Source organism: Cygnus olor, chromosome 3, assembly GCF_009769625.2.
Source record: "Cygnus olor isolate bCygOlo1 chromosome 3, bCygOlo1.pri.v2, whole genome shotgun sequence".
Taxonomy (NCBI): domain Eukaryota; kingdom Metazoa; phylum Chordata; class Aves; order Anseriformes; family Anatidae; genus Cygnus; species Cygnus olor.
Window position 1 is genome coordinate 119,064,104 of NC_049171.1, and position 19,962 is coordinate 119,084,065.

Sequence of the window (19,962 nt, forward strand, 5' to 3'; positions counted from 1 at the left end):
TCAATAGAAAATACAAAATCTTAAGGGGAAAGAAAGGCAGAATGAAGTCTGAAGACCTTACAGGACTTTAGTTAAGTGCTTATTCACCAGCTGTGAAATTTTGTATCCCCATGGTGTTTGTAACCCCATGGTGTTGCCTTCACTTTTGCTATAAAAATACTTTGCATGATCCTTCTAGATGTACCTGGTGGAGGTAGGGAATAGCCATGTCTTTGTACATCCTTCTGAAAAACTCACCTGGCCCAAACTGAGTCTGGAACAGGTGCAGGCAAAGGCTGCTGGAAGCAGCAAGGGAAAGGGTGACAGCAGAGCTGCTCTAGCTTGGCTTAAGGAGGCAATGGATGGACAAGGTGTATCCCTTTAAACAGGTTAGGAATTAAAATTCAGAGAAAAGAACAGTTTAAAGTAAAGGGAATAGTGGGAAAAGGATGTGCCTTGAACAAATTAAGACTGGAAATTAGGAGGTTTCTAGTTGTTTGGAAAATGGTATTTTAGAATAGCCTTCCCAGTACCAGTAGTGCAACACACCCTATCCCCAAATATTTGGGTTTGAACAGTGGGTACAAAGCAAGGCAATACATCTTTCTGAGACAAAAGAGGGCTGAGTACTGGGACCCTATAATGTCTCTCCATCCACCTGTAGCCCTCCTGTTTTTTTCTGGACAGTGACTTCGTGCCTGAGACCTAAATGCAGCCCAGAAGGCAGATAAAGTGGGTGGAGCCCGTTCCGTGCTCCAGGTGATGTGGTTGTGCGTGGCTGGCCTGCGGGCCAAGCGTGCCTCTCCACGCCCTTTGCCGTGCAGCAGCGGGGAGGCGTGCAGAGATTTGTTGCGCCTTTGCCTTGCGTGGTTTGTCTCAGCCAGCCAGCAGCGTTTCCGTGAGTGGGTGCAGAGAGGAGAATAAGTCATCTGCGGGTTAAAATCCCTAACAAACAACTCTGCGGAGGTATTGCATACGCAACTGCAAGCCTCGTGGTCATATTGTGGCAGCTGTGAGGGTGAAAACGGCATCCCCGAGGGGCTGCGCTACCAAACCCCAGCGCTGCGTCGAGGCCTCTGGGCTGGCACACGAAGCCACATGCGGCGGCGTGCCCGCCCGGCAGAGCAGCGGGGGCAGAGCGGCGGCAGCGCCCACCGGGCCGCCTCGCCTCAAAATGTCTGCTCTCCGGCCAGCCGGCGCGGCGCCAGCACGCCTCACGATTTTTCCAGCCGCACCAAGTTCTGGTGCTCGAGTGCTGCTTTTGCACCGCGCTGCGGTGAGGCCGCATTTCCCAGCGCCTTCCCGGCTGCGGCGGGGCCGCCAGCCCGCCCGGCCCCGGGCTGCTTCAGCCCAGCGAGCGGCTCCCCCGCACTGCGGAGCCCGGGGGGCGCGGGGGCCGCGGGCCGGGCTCGGGGTGGGGCGGGGTGTGCGGCGCTGACTCACAGCGGCGGCGAGGCCGAGCGGGGCGCTCGCTCCGGGCCGGCCCCGAGCCCGGCGAGGCGGTGCGGGGCGACCCCGGCCCCGCTGCATCCTCGGGGGCAACGCGCGGCTGGGGCCGGGGCCGGGGCCGGGGCCGGGGCGGGGGTCGGGGCCGCGCCCAGCTGCACCGGCCCCGCCCCTTCATGCATATGCATGAGGCGGGTGCGCCCCATTGGTCGAGCCGCGCCCCCGCCGCTTCCCACTGGCTCCCGCCGCCGTCGCTCAGCGGCCGGGCGGGACAAGGGGCGGGCGGCCGCGCCCCGCCGCCCCCCCAGCGGTGAGTCACCAGGGCGGGGAGGCCGGGCCCGCAGCGGCACAGCCCCAGCCCCGCTCATTGTTCCGCCCGCTCCCGGCGCCATGGACGAGCTGGACCAGTCGCCCCTGGTCTCATCCTCCTCCTCCGGGCCCCCGCGGCCGCAGCAGCCCCAGTTCAAGTACCAGTTCGTGCTGGACGACGAGAAGGAGGAGGAGGAGGAAGAGGAGGAGGAGGACGAGGACTTCGACGAGCAGCTGGAGGTGATGGAGAGGAAGCCGGCCCCGCCGCCCGCCGCAGCCCTGCCCGAGCGGCCGCCGCAGCAGCTGGAGCTGAGCGGCCCCACCGAGCCGCCCCGCCCCGCTGCCCCCGAGCCGCCGCAGCCCGGCTGGAGCCCCGCGGCCGCCCTCTCCTCCTCCTCGTCCTCTGCCGCCACCACGCCGTCCCCTGCCCAGGAGCAGACCCCGGCCCCCGGCCCGCCCCCGGCGGAGCCCCCCGCGGCCCGCAAGAGAGGAGCCTCGGGTTCGGCCGGTGAGTGCCGCGGGGCGGGCGGGCGGGGGGCGCTGCCTTTGTCTGCCCGCCGGCGGGCGCGGCCCCGCTCCGCCGCCGCACCCTGCGCAGGAAACCAGCTTTTTGTTTTATCCCCTTTTTAAAAAAAAAATCCTCTTTTTGTGTGCGCGTCCCTCCCCTCCCCTCTTCCTTGTGCTAAGGGAGGGAGGGCGGGGCGCCGCCTGGCCGCCGCCTCGCACATGGGCCGTGGGGTGAGGCCGCCGCCGCCTGGCAACGGCCGCGAGGCGGGGGGCGGGAACGGCCCGGGAGCGGCCGCGGGACCCCCACGGGACCCCCACCCCCTCAGGGCGGCAGTACGGCCTTCGGCCTTGCTCCGGTGCCGAGGTTGCTCCCGCCGGGACGCTGGGGCCGGGGGCGCCGCGCCCCTGCCTCACACAAAGGCGGCGGCACGGCACGGGAGCGGTGCCGGGCTCCCGCCCCAGCCTTGGGCCCCCGCAGCGCTTCAGGGCGGGTGGCCCCCTCTCAGCGGCTGCCCTCAGCCCCGAAGCGTTGCCGTGGGGCCGAGCCCCCCGGAATAGTCGCGGCGCTGCGGGTGCCAGAGCCTTTCCGGGCCCGTGAGGCGCTGATGGCGGTGGATCCCTAACCCCGGTGGCGGCTGCTGGTTGCGGCTGCACCTCGGTCCCTCTTGTGCTTAGCTGCAAGTGCACGAGATGTTGGGAGGCTATTAAAACAATGGAAGTTGGCGAAGCAGGATGCCTTATCATGACAGTGCCTTATATCTTAATTCCTGCTGTCTTGTATCGGTACATTATATACATCTGGGAGATGCAGGGTTTCAATAATAACGTCAGGAGTGAATGTGATATTCAAGATTTAATTGATAAAAGGTACTGGAGAAACAACAAAAAGCCCTGTTAAACATGAATTACGTTTTTGGGGGGATAGATTTAGAATGCATTTCATTTGCACATGTGCCAGGACTTTGTGGTTGGTTCTGCTGTTGTCTTTTATGAAGCCTTCTTATTTTGTTCTTTCACTAGCTCTCTGTAGCAGTATGCTGAGGAGATTTTTATTTCCACTGTTTGGATGATGGATAATGACAAAAAACTTGGAACAGATTTAACTGGAGGGATCCTATATGATGGGCAAGTGGCATTTTTTCTTTCTAGGCAAGTAGTTTGAGTGGAGCCATGGAGGCTTAAGCAGAACAAAATGGAAGAAATAGGATCAACCAAATCTTGCTGTTGCTTTGAAAAGTGGGGATGAAAGTGTGATTTGTAGAGCTTCATTTGCTTTCTGCTCCTTAACCCCAGAGGGATAAGGCAAGGAACACGGTAATTCCTGAAATATTTCTTCTTTCTTGGAGTAGAGGAGACACAACTCAGCTGGGTTGAGTTACAAGGACTGGGTAGTGTAGCTGCAGAGTGGTGTCAGAGTTATTTTGTAAGACTTAACTGGAGGGGACAGAATTTATCAGTGGTGACTAATTCAGAGCTCTGAAGTGAGGAGGCCATCTTTGGGAGGCCTGGCTCCCAGAGACAAGGTGTGGCAGATAAAATGCTCATCTAATGATGGGTTGGAACATTACAGGTTATGTTTTAAGCACTTGAAACTACTAGATGAGAACAAATTGTTTTGATAGAAGCACTGTCTAGATATGCTATGAATGCTTTGGTCCTCGCAGGTGCAGGAGTACTTTGTTTCAACAGCAGCCTGGTGTAAAACCAAAAAACAGTTGATGTTTAAATGGATACTGAACATTTCTCAGTCAAAACGTTTACCTTGCTTCAAGTGAGTTCACTTCCAGTCTTGCTGTGAAATTGGCAAAATCAAATTGGTGCCTGCAGCTTGTGGTGGGGTGTCTATGGGATGGTCACCCCATGTCTGTGGTGGCTCCCCCTCTTCTGGAGGGTTATGGTTTCATTTACTTTCAGCTCTGCTATGAGCTTAAGATATAGGTGAAAAACTGCAATCTATAATCTAGAAATTTAGATGTTCTCTTCATATTAAAAATCTAAGGCTTTGATTTAATGATGTTTTGAGACAAATAGCTTTGAAATTTTATTTCTGAGAAAGTAGTATTGCCTATAGCAAGTGTGTGAAGAATAGTAGGGTTTTCTTTTTATATCCAACAATAGGGCCTAGTGCTGCTTTTTGTCAGCATAACAATAGAGAAAATGTATAGACAACTTCTCGGCCCATTAAAATGTACTATTTATATCTGGAGGTGCTTTAAAAAGTAAATCTTTGTAATTAATATCAGCTACATACTTATAAGTATTCAGTGTTGTTGTAAGAGACTGACATAATTATATGTAATGTGAGTCTCTGGCTGTGTGTCTGCAGCCTACCTTCTTAAGAGCTAATATAAATATTTGCTGCAGAAGGAAACAAGATGGCTACAGTAAAACTTATGCTGTCTTGGGCACTACTTTTCCTTGCTACACAATGTTACGTAGGTAGCAAAATTTACTATTCTTCTTGAGAGCTTTCTACGTAAATCTTCTCAATTACCTAAATTAACATACAAAGAAAAACAGGTTTGAGGTGGTCACGCGTGGTAAAAATAAATCCTTTTTTTTCCCTCCCCAAGCTGTCTAAAGTAAGATCAGCAAGTAAACTAATATGAGAAGATGCCACTTTCCATCTTCAAAGCCCCAGATCCTAGCCGCGCATACTGCTAAAGGCAGGTTATATATCGCTTTGCTGGAAGGGGAGGTTGTGGTAGGACATTTAACCACATACTTAACAAGAAACCCATATGCACAGCAAGCCAGCCTGGCCTCATGGGATGGCAGACCAGCATCCAAAGCGAACAAAGGTGATGACTTGCATGCCAGCGGCCTGCGACTCAGCAGTGGTTCGATGCATATGCAAATGTTCTGATTTGCCAGTTGATGAATTAGTTTTGTTTTTAATCTAGTTTTTTTAGGACTTAGTTTAATTCATCAGTGTTCAGGAGAGATTTCATAAACAGTCTGCCTGTGTGCTGGACTGCGGCAAACAGAGGTCAGCAGGGGTGCCATCAGTAGCCTCAAGCTACCAGCGGCACAAACTATTCTGTATTAGAGTTCATCCTCATCAAATTTCCCCCAGCAGTGATAGGAGGGCAATTACATGTAGTGGTCTATACCTGCTTCTGCCCTCTTTATTACAGGGTGTCCCTTTTATCCTGCAGTGGAAATATCCTGAAATCCTGTGACTTGCATTTTACACAAATTCTAAAGCAGCATATGTACTCTTTGGCTTTTTTCCACATTGATGAGTTTTTCTGGTGCGCTGCTATGAATGCACAGAGGAGTTGTGTGGGGTCTGGGGACGGAATGCAGCATGACTTGGAAAAGATACAGCTATCCCTGAATGCTGCTGCTGGTGACTTTCATTTGCATCCCTTGGTTATTAAAATATGTTCCTGCTGATCTTCAGCATTTCTTTGAGGCGTATCCCCTCCTGCCTTCCCAAAAGTTGTCAGTAAAGCTGTAAGGGAGGTGGTGATAACCTGTGTATATCAAAGCTGGAATGTGACTTTTTCTGGCTGTTATCAAATGTCCGTTTCAGTGATGTACAGAGGAGGAGAGTAACCAGCGATTTGACTGGTACAGTAAAGCCAGTATTTTCATTTTTGTATTCCACGTTCAGTGAAGGATCTTTCTATTCCATATAGTTGTGCGCACGTGCAATGTCAAGTGCTGTGGGACCAGCTGCTTTAAGAGATTCTGAATCCAAAACCCCATATTTCTCCTGTTAACCGGATGTATGTGCAAGGATGGCCCTGACAGGTTTGGTAGTGTATTTATTTGCTTAGCGTGTATGTGTCCTTTGACTTGCTTTGCAAGATAAAACAGCACAGCTTCCACCTACCATACAATGAGGTAGCCCACAGGGAGGCTTTGAATTGCATTGGGTGCTTTCCCTCGGAGATAGAATCCTACAAACCACAGAAGTGCTGGTTGGTTGCTCTTTATTCCCCTCCTCCTTACCTTTACTTAAGGGAGTTTGCAGCATGTCTACGAAGTGACAACTGGTGTCCATGCTGTTGCATCACTGCTGGTGAGCACCGAACCTCTTTTATCTACTGGATAAGCACTGATGGCAGCCCTTCTAAACAAGAGTCAAGGGCAATGTTCAAGCCTCCAGGTCAGTGGTGTTCCCTTGCTCTGGTTGAGAAAACCTAGAAAATTGCTAGGAAAGTCTCGAGTCCCTTTGCAATGACTGATCTACCGATGAGTTAGGAATGAGTAGTAGTTGGAACATAAAGGTCAAAAGATTGCAACTTTGCAGCTCACAGGGAGAGAAATACGCAATTGGCATGGCAAGGAGGCAGTCTTAAAGTAGAACTGTTACTGGAACATTGAAGCATTTTGTGTTATTTCAGTAATTTGCCATGCATTTTTCTAGCCTAAATTCTGGTTGGTGTGCTGTGAGGAGGTCACTTTCCCTGTTCCTTCCTCCTCTTCCTCCAGATGGGAAGGATGCGGATCTTGCAGAGCATTCCATCCAGGAGCCTGGCTATTTAGCAGAAGCCATGCAGTCTTCATTCTCTTAGCCCTGGAAACCAGTGTTACCATTCTGGTGGCGTTCTGTGCAGATTCTGCTGCTTGCCACGAGGTTTCAATAGGGCCAGTAAGTCTGTGTCTTTCAACATCTGTTTTGCAGCACCAGTGACTTGCTAGTTCTCACTGGGTTGCTCTAGCTGTTAACATACAGGGCTGTTAACCTACAACTTGAGGCATATCTTAGTGTGCTTGTTATCTTTCTTTGTTTTCTGTTAAAACAATATTTTGAATGAAAATGGCTTTTTTTGAGCTTATATGTTACTATGGTAACTATGAAACTGATACAAAAATTAGGAATGCTTAGTTAGTCTGAAAATGTCCTTCAGGTTCTAGATACTTTATAAGCAAGGAAATACTTCTTGGTGTTTTGCTGTCCAGAAAACATAAAACAGCGAATGTAGCTTACATATAGATTGTCCTGACACATTCAGGAATGTTTACGTACAAAGTAGGAGAAAATCATGTAGCTAACAATTGAGCTGCATTAGAAATGAAAGAAAAGAAGCTATTATATATATAAAGTGAACTGTGAGTCTAAGTAGAACAGTGAAATATTTTTTTTTTTGCATATCTTGTTTTATGGATTGAAATAGAATTGACTCCTATCATGCTTTGAAGACACTACATGATGTTTTCTACTTTTTAAGATTGCTTTTGGGGCAGTAAAGTACAGGTAGCAGTGAGATCACTGGACTTACAGCTATTTCACATGGATGGAGCTATGACAGTAGCAATAAAATAATGGACTTATTAATATTCATAAAGTCAGAAAATCAAATTGCATTAGAATGTTTTTATCTTTCAAGTGGAAATAATCTGCTGCTAACTGTATCTGTCAAAATAAGACAATTTCTACGTAGAGGTTTTCTTAAGACTGCTCTTCCCCATGGTTTTTAATAGCTTTGTCTCTGTTTAGTGTTTTGCGATGCGTAAAGGGGGCATACCTTTTTCAATACAAAAATTATTAGTTTGTTGTTGTGTGGAAGTGTTAGGAATACCACTTTGACCTTCTGTTTTTGCTGGAAGGCTTGCTTTCTGTCTTAGGAATGTATTGTGAACTTTTACTTGCAGCTTTTTAATGAGTGGAGCAATCATGTCATCAACTTCATCAGCTAAGAAGAATATGTTAATTGAGAAGTCTTTAAATAAGACAGACTGAGATAAATATAAACTTTTCTGTTTCCCATTAAAAATGCTCTTGGCCTATTAGATGCTGTTGGTCTGATGTCAAAATCCTACTGCTTATCCAGTCATTAGTGTTTTGTGACCAGTTTTCTTGAGCTGTGCTATAGTCCCTCTTCTGAGAGAAGACAAAAGCCTGTAATGCCTGTCCATCCCTGTCCTTCGTGATAAGCAAATGAATGCCAAGCAAAATGGATAGAGCATGTGTGAGGCCTTTAGAAAGCAGGTCGGAGCTGGAGAACCGTAAGGAAAAGGAACAAGAGCTGGAGAAAGTAGAAAAAAGTATGTGGTAGTGTTGGAAGAAAGGTCGTTTCTTGGTCTTCAGCCTAGTCTTTGATTATTCATGCCTTCAGCTTGAGAAATGCTGTTCAAAGGGCAAAGGGAGGAATTTCGAGTGTTTTGAACCCAAGCTTTGTTTAAAAGATCTCATTGTTAGATAAGAAAATGAGTTCTCCTGTGTGAGTTGTCTAAGTGATTCAAAAACCCAAGTGGGCAGTTAAAACCTGTATTGACCAAAATCTACTGCAAGCCAGGATTATAGCCCTACTTGATATCTGAACATATTCCTTTAAAAGTAGATTATTGGGATAGTATATTTAATATTTTCACACCGCTTCATCCATTTCATTAAAAGATATTCTTACATGATGGTAATGGCTTTGTTGAACCCTCAGAATATCCATGTTTTTTCTGTCTTGTGGCATGGATTTACCTTATGCATCCATTTGTTTTTATTTTACAGACTATAAATTCTTAAGACAGAGGCTTGTCACACAAGGTAATGTGTTGGGAATAGATGCTGGAAGAAATTGGTAGCATCTCTTCTCCATTTCTGAAAGATTAATTTAGCTAATAAATGTATTCTGCAATGATAAAGTAGCTAATCTAAATATTGCTTAATTTCTTTAATCATGGAGCAAGCAGAGAAAAATTCCATCTGTACAAATCAGTGAAGGGGACTCTTATGATTGGTATAATCTCTGAAATTAAATTGGATAATGCCTGCGTAATTATAGGGTTTGCATGGCTCTTTAGACCTCTTGCTTCTGAATAAGTTTGGGTGTAATTATGTTTTTCTGTTTTGTGGCACTGACAGAACCCAAATTTGTTTGTTACGCCAATGTATGGTTAAAGAATCTGGATCTTAAGGAAGGCTTATTTAGTTTTTAGATGAATTACGTAAGTTTTTGGTTACAAATACTGCCAGTGTGAGTTCTCATCTATAAGGTTGTGTGGAGCTGGACTTGTGTTTGTAGCTGGCTAGATTGCTTGTTGTTTTAAATTAAGTATATTAAAATAATTTAAATCCTTAAATATAAATCCCTGATCTGTGAATATCCATTCATATCTGAGATCTCTAGATTCATTCTAAGCCTTGCTATTAAATATTTGCCTTTATTTGTGATGAAGTGGGTATTTTCAGGCCTTCACAGGTGAGCTGTGAACAGTTGAAGCTGATGATGGTGGCCACCTGACATTAATAAAGGGAGGTATTTACCCAGCACCTGATGCTAATTCTGTAAGAAGACACTTCGTGGTTAGATCAGTTGATACAGCTGTGCGAGGAGACAGACTTTTGGTTAATCTAGGTGAAGGTTATTTGTTATGTGCTGCTTATTCTTAAGTGAACTGATTTTTTCCCTAAAAGCCAGATAAAATTGTGTCCCTGCTCCAAAGAGATACAGTGATACTTGTACTGGTGAGAGCCTGGAGATAGGAAGTGGCGAAACAACCGTCTTCTGTAACGCCCCTTGGATCCTGTCCATAGAATTATTCATCAGTGTTTGATGCAAGACCAAGGAGGGGTTGGCAGTTGTGTCAGAAGTATTTAAAGGTCTTCAAAGGAAAGAAAAAACAACAAACAAAATACCAACACTCTTACAATGGACATTCATTTTGGCAGTCTGGCAATTGTAATGGAGGGAATCATCATACAGGTGGAATTAACACATCTTCCCTGTACCCCCGTTCCTGCTTTGGTTGGTAGCTGAGTATTGCAGGGCTGGTATAGTCTCCCTTTTTACTCTATAGCTGACCAAAAGATGAAATGGCATCTTTTACCTGTGTTGTTGTACCCTGAACAGTATTTGCTTTGCTGAGCAACTCCTCTCAAATGTCACTTTTCGAAAAGAAGGAAGGATGCTGTGAGTTGGACAATGCAAATACCATATTTGAAGAAGGAGGAAAAAAAGCTGCTGGTTATAACCACTCTGGTTATAGATTTCTTAAACAGTAAGATGACACTGCTTCTGGCTAGAGACTAGTTTCCATAAAACAGAGTATCTAAAGTAGCAAACGTTCAAAATGCTTGTTTGGAACTCATTTTCTTGATCTGTTTCAACTAATGTAAAATTAGAAGTCTCCCATGCAGTATAGTGGAACTTACTCTGCAAATGATGCATGATGCCTCTTGGCAGTAACTGAAGTCCCAAGAGGACTTCCAGTTGCCCTTGCTAATGATAAAGTTCTTAGATCCTTTTGTGATCCTACCTCTGATACCATCAAGATGTTAAAAATAGGGCTTCTGTTTTCATTTGAATCTTCAGCAGTCTCTGTCTTCTGTAGCAGCTTGTATGTAAATACTTTTCTCTAAGATTTCCAAGTAGTTTACAGTCTGAATTTACTAAACTGGAAATGTCTGTTTATAGACTACATGTATGACTAAACAGTATCAAATGAGAGAACCTAGTTGTTTGCTGTGGCTCTGCAGCCAGATCTAATGATATGAAAAGATGCTATTAGCAGTTGAATCCTCATCTTGAATTGCTTAAATATTTGGTGAAATACTGTATTTAGAACAACTGCATCAGAACAGGAGGTGATTTAAATGGAGTCTGTGTAGGCAGCTGCTCTTCTCAAAGTTCTTGCGAAGTTGTGTGCTTTTGTGCACTGCAGTACAGAATTAGGCATCTGAGATCTCGACTCTGCTTAAATATATTTAACTTTCTCAAATGGTCAGTACATTACTTTGTCTTTGATGCTTTATGCCAAGATGTAACAGTTTACTCATAATAATTTGATATAGGCACATGGCAGGGGAAAAACATAGCACTTTGTCCTTGTGCTTATAAAATGTGAGGGTACTGCATTGCTCTGCAAAGACCTGGGGGTTTTTGTAGATCCTGAATCTGAAAAAAAAAATCACAGTCATAAAACAGTAAGAATCACAGAATCATAAAGAGTAAAACTTCATAGCAGTAATACATATACATGTTTTCTCTAAATAATGATTTGAGATCAATAATGCAGCTTGGGGCGGTCTTTGCTGTGGTCAAATTAACAACTTGATGCGTTGAAGAAGCAGGCAGTTTCTTTTCCTGTCAGCCCCACAGGAATTGCTGTGGATATAACTTTTATGTCACATGAGATGCCACTGATTTTGTCTGTTCTTTTATTGTTACATATTTATATTAACAAGAGAGAGGCTCTTCAGAATTGGTGTCCCATTGTGGTGGGTCTGTCTTACTAGTACTTTGTCTTGCTAGCAGGCATTTTGATCTTTTTCTTAAAAATGAAGAGGTGAAGTGGATTCTTAAAAACTTTAGTCTTAAAAAAAACAAATAAAGAATAGTTGGCAAGAATAATGTACGGTCTCCAGTAAACTAATCCAGGAAATGTTTTTTATTTTCTGAAGACTGAAACTGCCGTTTAGCATTAGCAAATTCCCTGATGCAGTCCACTAATAAAGCTAAGCTGTGCATCAGGATGAAGTTTACTATCAATGTTTATACGTAAGGAAAAAATATTTTTGTCTCTTTTTTCAATACTGAGCTCATACATAAAAATGAGGAGTGTATCAGAACAACAGACCTGTCTTACCATAAACCTGATGCTTGGAAAGTTATGTGTGAGAGCAGGTGGATGGGTGCATTTGTTAACAAAAATCCAGCAATGGGGGTGAAGCATGTTCTTCTCAGTTCTTTTTTTTCTGTGACTAGACTTAAGTCCTCTGCTTGCTGCTTTCTTGGGGCAAGTATATTTTGAAGAAAATTCATTTTTTTGATAAATTGTTTTCACAGGAACTGTCAGTTTACTACTTTTTCATTTTTAAACGTTCTTCTCTTTCTCTGGAAGTGTTTTGCAGCTAACTTTACTTTCTCTCCATTGTCTCAGAAATCTTTCTCTTAATTTAATTCTATGCACTGTTTCCAAACTTTGGTATTAACTAGTCTATGCACTATTTTTATGTTTAAACTGATGATAACGGTTTCCTATAACAGCCCTGGTTAGTGGGGGAATTGGCACAAAATCAGAATGTGAGTCTTAAATGATGCTTCATTGGTATGTTGCCATCTCATTTTTTTATTTTTAAACAAAACATAAATCAGTTTCATGTTAGTGGAACTTACATTTTAGTTGAAACGATTATACAGAGCTTTTGAGTATGAGGGTTCATGCTAATGAAAGGAAGAGCTGCATTTTTTTGGGGGGGGGAATATTTTGTATAAAGTTGAGGTAAAATTTGCTGAGTCATTTAAAAAATTTATCAAAATGAATCACTTTGTACATGAATATGTTCTTTTTTTCCTGTCCTCTTAGGGTGATATGTTCATATACATGGGTGGTTGTTTTCAAAAAGCTACACTGAAGCTTAAATGAGACCATAAATAAATTTGCACAGCTCCTTGGCTGGATATGTATGTGCATAGTGAAATATTATATTTTAATCTTTAGTTTGACCTGCACAATCCCATTCTTAATTTACAGCTACCGTATATATGCTTGATTTATTGCATAGCTGCTAGCCTGTGAGGATGGGGGGTGTGATGGGAAAACTTTTGAAGTTTTGTTCCTGTCTGGCTGTTCCTTCTCCCCCAGTATTTAAAAATATTCCTTATGGGCTTGTGAAACTAAAATCTAGGTAAGAATGTTGTTCTTAATGAAGCATGCTCTACATAGTACCTGATAAAGTCACCTCTGATTCCTCAGTCAGCTCAGAATGAGCTCGAGTCTGGTGTTTGAGCAGAGCAAAAACACCAGGGCAAATATGCAATAAAGGCTGTTCAGCATGTGATACCACAGGTCTGTATTACATGACCAATACTGATGGGCTGTCATAAACTTATATTTGTGCTTCCATGTGTTCCAAAGTACAGGGTGTGCTGGAACTTCTGTGAGACCGGCCCCTGGTTCCAGCACCCAAAGCAAAGCACCCCCAGAATTGTTTCTGGAAGGTTTCTACCTCCAATCCTTATCACAGGTAAAGATTCTTCAGTGCAAATGTCATTGCTGGAAAAAAGTCATTCCCTTCCGTCATTTGAACTACAGTTTGAAGAGAATGGGTGGTTCCCTCAGCAGTCATGCAGATGTGGGAGTTGTAGAGGTCCTACTCTGTTCCCCCCACATGCCTGGAGGTGTTACACAGGGCCAACGGGCAGGAAATGGTTCTCGTGTTATCTTCCTTTTGGCAGGAAAAATGCTGCTCTGACGTGGATGGAGGGCAAGTGGGTGGTTCTCCTTGGCTGGTTAGGAAATACTGCTTTTATATAATCCCTTTTCACACTCCAGCTATGTGTGAAAAGTAAAGTATGGGTGTGGGCATAATATCCTTCCATTAAGAGAAGCTGGGAATTCAGTGACTGGCATGGCTATTGTGTGTTTGTGTTGAGTAAATGGAGGCCAAACCTGAGAGTTCTTGTGTTGTGCTGTCTCAATCAATGAAGCACTCAAAAATCAGGGATCACATTCCTAAAATCAGTGTTCCTCAGCAGAAACCTGTCTCGCTGGGGTTGTGAAGTATTAAAAAGATTTCCTCTTCACCTCCTTACCCCAGCAGGCTCTGTCTTCCTTCTTTGCCCTTCTCTTTCTAGATTTTCTGCATCCCCACTGCTTTGGCTTGTGCTTGGTTTCCCTATGGTGAGATCCTTTTCTTCCAGAGTGTCTGTCTCCTGATGCTGTGCTGTACAGTCTCTTCAAGTCCATCCTGCTTCCCTTCCCATCTCCCCTGCTCCCAAGTGTAAATCCTTTCCAGCAAACATAGGATTTGCTGTTCTGGCATGGCCTGGAGGAGATGAATGTGTGTTTTTGGGGAAGGTGCGCACTGAGCAGTGCTCTTTGTTGCCAGCTTCCTGGTGAGCTGGCACGTGGCAGGTCCCTTGAGGCTTTGGACCTGGTGTTTGTGTGTGCAGTGCTCCAAGGGGAGTGTGTCATGGGCAGGGAAGAGGTAAGGTGATAAGAGATGTTGGCCTTGACTCAGGAATATGCAGACACTGCTGATCCATTTAACCAAGTGGTATTAAATGTTTCAGTAGGACCAGCATCTGGCATGCAAAAAGAGGGACATAGCTCCGTATTTATGGCTGGGAGGTGCTACTTGCTCAGTCCTTCTAGGCATAAAGCTGGGGGATAAGAGAGTGTGCTGCTTCTTGGTGCAAGTGGTGAGGCCAAAAATCTAAAGCTCAACTGTGGCCCTTGGCACAGTGGGCAGACTAGAGACTGAAGAAAAATACCTGATGTTACTGCTTTTGGCATCATTTTGAGGAAAGCAGAGCAGTGCTCTGGACTGATGGGTCCCAGGCTGCATTTTTGATGAAGCCCATTGTTTCACTCCATGCCTGGTGAAGTGGTTGGGCAGTGGGCTCTGCAGGAGCTTGCAGGAGGGGCAGCACCTGGCTGAAGAGATCGCTGGGAGCCCAGGCTCGCGGGGTTGAGCATCTCCTGAAATAAAGGACACGTGGTGATACTTGGCAGTGTGTGGGTGGGCGTCGCAGTTCTGTGACCTGTGGTATCACAGATTGGTCAGTTGTCCTCCTGTGTGATTTTTATTCTTAAAAGCTTTTGCTGCCGCTGAACTGTAGCACTATTTTAACAAGTTTTAAATTGCGAATTGAGGTTCTCTCAATTCCAACTCTGTGGTTCTTAATAGGAAAATGTAATTTCCAGAAGACTGAACAGAGGTCACCTTTAGCCTGGCAGGAGTTAAGGAAGCTTCTAAATACTGAGTCCTATGCTCCAACTTTATTACTCTTGCTATGTTTTGTGAATTCTAAACATCACTTGAGGGTAAGTGTTCTGCAAAACAAAAATAACTGACTGTATTGCGACAGGAAATGTAGGTTGTGCGAAGACTTCTGATTTTTGGAAAACTGCAGTTGGGAATAATTTGAGTAAGCCAAACAGGTCATGAGGCTCTTGAAGTGGCATTGCTTTTGCAGAAAGTCTTGGTTCAATGCTGAATGACCATAATGTCTTTATTGGATTATTCCCTATATGCTGCTGGACTCTACCATGTTTCTCATTTCTTGCCTTTCATCATTTGAAAGCAATTGATTCTACTTTACTTTGATTTTAATTACGATATGTGTCCTTAACTTCTTTAGTACTTGATCTTTGTCCAGGCAAATAAAACTAAAGATCGTTGATGTTGTCTAGACTGGAAATTGAAAATCTAATTGAAATGCTTTGAAATAATTTTCCATTCTGCTAATGCAATCAATGTAAACTGCAAATATTCTTTAACACTCTCATTCTGAAGAGTGTATAAAGTTTTTGAATTAAAAGATAGTTACTTAAATGTTACTATTTTTACATCGATGTAATGCCAACAGGCCATTACAGATCTGGGAAAAATACTGCTGCTGACTCGAATATAGAAGAAGACTTGGTTTGTTTGGTTCCTAATGACATCGTTGTCAGGCATCGCTGCTTTTAAACTGGGCTTTCATTAAATGCTTCATGCAGCTTTGTAAAATATAGTTGTGCCTTTATTTCAGATAGTGTAAAATCTGAAACTCTGGGATCCTCTGGCTTCTTGACATGCATTTGTGAAGTAGAGTGACTATTTTACCTTAGGAGAACGGTGTCCTTCCTTATATTTACTTAGCTCTTTGGGTGGTAATTGGAGGTCTGGAACTTTCTCTGGTGAAATATTAAGGTTAATACAAATTTAGAAAAACAAATAGTCTTCTTGACTCATGACAAAGAAAGATTTAAGAATGCCTTCATTTGGAAGTTTGTCTACATTATAACATAATGAAATAGTAACTAGGAGTACAGTCACTTACTGTTACCAGATCAGTGCTCTGTGGAGAGCTTCAGAGCTTTACTCATTTTAACTTTTCAGAATTTTTGGTTGAGTCTTGTTATCCCTGCTTTCTCATACATGTTAGGAAATCCTCTGACAAAGGGAGTAGGTTAAGGACAGTGTGTCAATGGCAGGTGATTTTTCTAATGATGGAGATACTAAAACTGCTTGGTAGTATGCAAGTTTGAATAACGAAAATAAAAAATAGTTACTGGTGTGTATCTTATCCTAAACTGGACCTTGGCTTGAAGGGTGGAGATTCCTCAGTCACCTCAATAAAGATCCTGTTGTAAAGGAAGAACTCTGAATATTGGCTCTCCCAAATTACCTGGCTTGTATCTAGTTCAGAGGTTCTGTGTGGGTGTTGGCTATGGGCCTGTCTAGTTACTGGGAACTACTTGCTCGCTCCTCCCTCCATTTCCCCTTCCTCTCCCCCTTCAAACTATTTAGCCTTTATTTCTGCTGAGGTTATTTGTTTGTTTTTCAGATGAGACCCTTTTTGCTCTTCCTGCTACATCTGCGCCTCTGATGCACTCCTCTGCAGGCAAGTTCTTTCTGCTCACCTTTGTCTGAATACATCCTGCATTTCTGATCTGATCTCATTAACTCTTTCCAGTTAGTCTGCCTTTACTAAAAGTCAGCATGGGTCCAAGAATAGCGCCTCTCATTCTTTTTCAGTTTTGAATTTTCAGTTGATCTGTTCAAGATTTTAATACGCATTCATTTATTTACATGGTAAACTGTTCTATAAACAAACTACAGCCATCTGTGAGTTCTTGGACCCTTGATGTAAGAGAGCAGTTAATACTATTAACAGGTTAGCACATTAAAGCATAGTTGCTTTACTGATTTAGCAGAAAGAATTAATCCATAGTAACTTTCTGCAGTACTTCACATAAGTAAAATTTGTACCTATATATTTTTAGTGGATTTTGTTAGCTACATTGTCTACCAAATTCCCATTATTTAAAAAAAAAAATGGAAAAAAAATTCTTACTGGCATGCAAGTCTGTGCATATGTTTATGCACAAGCGTATGGACATACCCTCTTTCTGTTTCTTTTCCCCCTGCACTTTGACAATATTGCCTGTTATACTTGGATGCTCTGTACTTGTCTGGCATCTTCAGCTTTACTGTGATCTTTGCACTGCAAAAAGTTGCTGCTTCTCTAGCCTCCTGCATACTTCTCTGCTAGAAGAGATGAAATAGAATAGCGTACTTTAAACGATACTTTGTTTTATTGGCTAGTAATATTTGTGATAGAACCTCTTCATAACTAACATCATGTGAACTTGTCATGAAAATTTGCATTGACTTTAAGAGCACTTGAATTCTCTAACTTTCCTTTCTGTCCATGGTCACAGAAAAAGTTATGGACTTGCAGGAGCAGCCAGGTAGCACTAAGTCACTTGGTCAAGAGGATTTTACTGCAGTCCCGCTTGATACTGCTGCTTCTCTTCCCTCCTCCTCTCCTCTCTCAGCTGATCCCTTTAAAGAGCACGCAGCCTTTGATAAACTCTCAGATGGATTACCTGCAAGAGGCATTTACAGAGAAAATGCAAGTGAGGTTTGTAAAGAAACAATGGAAAACATAAGAAATCCATTTCTTGCCGAGGGAAACAAAGACATTTCCAAGATGAAATACTCAGAAATGGAACCCCCATTTGCTAAAGCAGAAGCAGCCATTTTATCTCAAGCTGAAGAAGAAATGCAGCTAGAGGGCCCTAAAGAATTATGTAACCTGGAGAAAATGCCTGTACAGCAGCTGAAAATGTCTCCAGAAACTCGTGAAGATTTTTCTGAGAAAATTGAGGAAGATGTATTTTATAACAAAGACAAGTACAGAGGTGGTGATTATGGTGAAAAGGGAGCATTGAAAAAAGACACTATTCAGAGGGAAGAATACGTAGACTTCAAACCATATGAGTCAATATGGGAATTAAAAGGTGCTAGTCACGGACTGAGCAGCTTGAGAGAGGATGTTGGAAGTAAGATAGATGGCACTGTGGAAAGCAGTTTAGATGACAAATATGGTGTAGATAAGCTGGTGGTGCAGAAGGATTATGAAAGAGAGAGTGAAGGCAGTGCTGAAGATCTCTCCTTCCCAAGTACCCCAGAAGCTGTAAAAGAACCTTCTCAGACTTACATCACTTGCACTAAATTTGAATCCTCTAAAACTCCTGATGGTGACAAAGTCAAATCTCCTTCTCCACTAGAGGAAGGCACTTCAGAAAATAGAACTGATGATGAGAAAAAAATTGCAGAGATGAAAGCTCAGAACACAGAACAAGGTGATTTTAGTACTCGAGCAGTTGGCAAGCAGGAAGGCCAGGAAGCTGACTATGCTAAAACAGGTAGCACTGTTGATACGCTATCTGACATCGCAGCGAGTATGCCTGAAGGTCTTACTCCTGATCTAGTACAAGAAGCATATGAAAGTGAAATGCATGATGTGGCATGTGCCAAACTTGCTTATGAAACAAAGATTGATTTAGTTCAAACCTCCGAGTCAGTACAAGAGACTCTGAAACCTGTGACGCAGCTCTGTCCCTCATTTGAAGGGTCGGAAGCTGCTCCATCACCAGTATTGCCTGATATTGTCATGGAAGCCCCGCTAAGCAGTGGGACTGCTGGTACAGAAACATCTACTGTGCAGCTTGAAGCTTCCCCATTAGAAACATTTATTCCTACTGCTAATTATGAGAATGTAAAGCAAGAGGCAGAAAAACCTCCATTATACCAAGAAGCAGTGAATGTACCATTGACACAGGCCCAAGAAGCAAAAGAGGAATTGACACTTAAACCTGATCGTGAGAGTAGTGCCAGTCCTGAAGATACAGAGACTCCATATATATCTATCGCATGTGACTTAATTAAGGAAACAAAGGTCTCTGGTGAATCTGCTTCTGCATCTTTAACAGATTATTCAAAGATGCCAGTAACAGAATGCATTTCTCAGGATGTGCCTGAACACAAGGAATTTGTTGAAAAACTGTCTTCACAGTTAGGAAAAACTGACTTGTTTAATAGTGAGGTGATATCTGACTTTCCTGAGAAAGAAAGTGAAGAGCAGTCTCTCATCTTAAAAAGTAAATCAACTGAGAGCATTGTAACTGATGATGAACATGAAGAACAACTTGTAGATTCAGTAGCTGCCCCAGGCAAGCCTTATCTGGAGTCTTTCCAAGCCGAACTGGACTCTTCCAAAATTGTGGACACGCAGCCATCTGAGCCAACACCTACAAAAATAGCTAAGGCAGAGAAGATTCCCCTTCAAATGGAAGAGCTGAATGCAATGACTTACTCAGCTGATGTATCTGTTGCTACAGAATCAAAAACAGGAGACAGCAAAGGTCTCTCATCTGTGGAGTCTTCCCCAGTCTCAGTAGCAGAAGACTTTGTGATGCTAGTTGATCCTAAAACTGCTCCCGAATTTGTGGCAGAAGTTGCTGACAGAGAAATAATGCACAAAGATGAAAGTGAAGGTATCAATAATGAGATCAAAGATGAGAAGAGGCAGTTGCCTTGCCCAGAGCTACCCTGTGATCTGTCTATAAAGAATGTAGAAGTTAAAGCTGAAGAAGATGCTCGTGTCTTGAAAAAGTACTTGGAGGCAGTGGACAGAGAAGTGCCTGAAGTATCCATGTTGTCCTTACCAGCCACAGATACCTTACCTGTATCCACTGAAAAAGAGATAGTCAGTGTAGTAAAACCAGAAGCTTTTGAGAAGGAAGCTGAGAGAGAAGCTGCTTCAATTAAAGAAAAGGAAAAGCCTACTGCTGTGTTTTCAGCAAAACTGAATAAATCTTCAGGTAATCTGTGTACACTGTCTTGCAGTTCACTAATCTTCATAATTCTTTAGCTACACTTAAGCATGTCATGATTTAATCTTTTTTAAGTCATATTCTGCAAACTTCCCTGTATAGGTTGAGGGTAACAAAAAACGTTAGTGCCTGCACTCTTAGCTTTTTCATATTCTG

At 43.6% G+C, this 19,962-nt stretch overlaps 1 protein-coding gene across 11 annotated transcripts in view; it reads left to right on the forward strand.

Moving 5' to 3' along the window:
- The window catches only part of RTN4 (reticulon 4), a 69,835-nt gene that overhangs the window by 23,487 nt on the left and 26,386 nt on the right, over nucleotides 1–19,962 (forward strand). For 2 of the 11 annotated variants that reach the window (XM_040553507.1, XM_040553509.1), the window contains exons 1-3: nucleotides 1,695–2,242; nucleotides 16,470–16,526; nucleotides 17,347–19,794. The exons of 1 other annotated variant lie outside the window; for it this stretch is intronic. In XM_040553507.1, the coding sequence (XP_040409441.1) occupies nucleotides 1,816–2,242; nucleotides 16,470–16,526; nucleotides 17,347–19,794 (2,932 nt within the window). In that variant the 5' untranslated portion in view covers nucleotides 1,695–1,815. Of the gene's footprint in view, nucleotides 1–1,596; nucleotides 2,243–2,958; nucleotides 2,990–16,469; nucleotides 16,527–17,346; nucleotides 19,795–19,962 lie in introns of those variants that run through there. 8 more of the 11 variants (XM_040553506.1, XM_040553505.1, XM_040553504.1 and 5 more) reach the window with 8 other exon arrangements.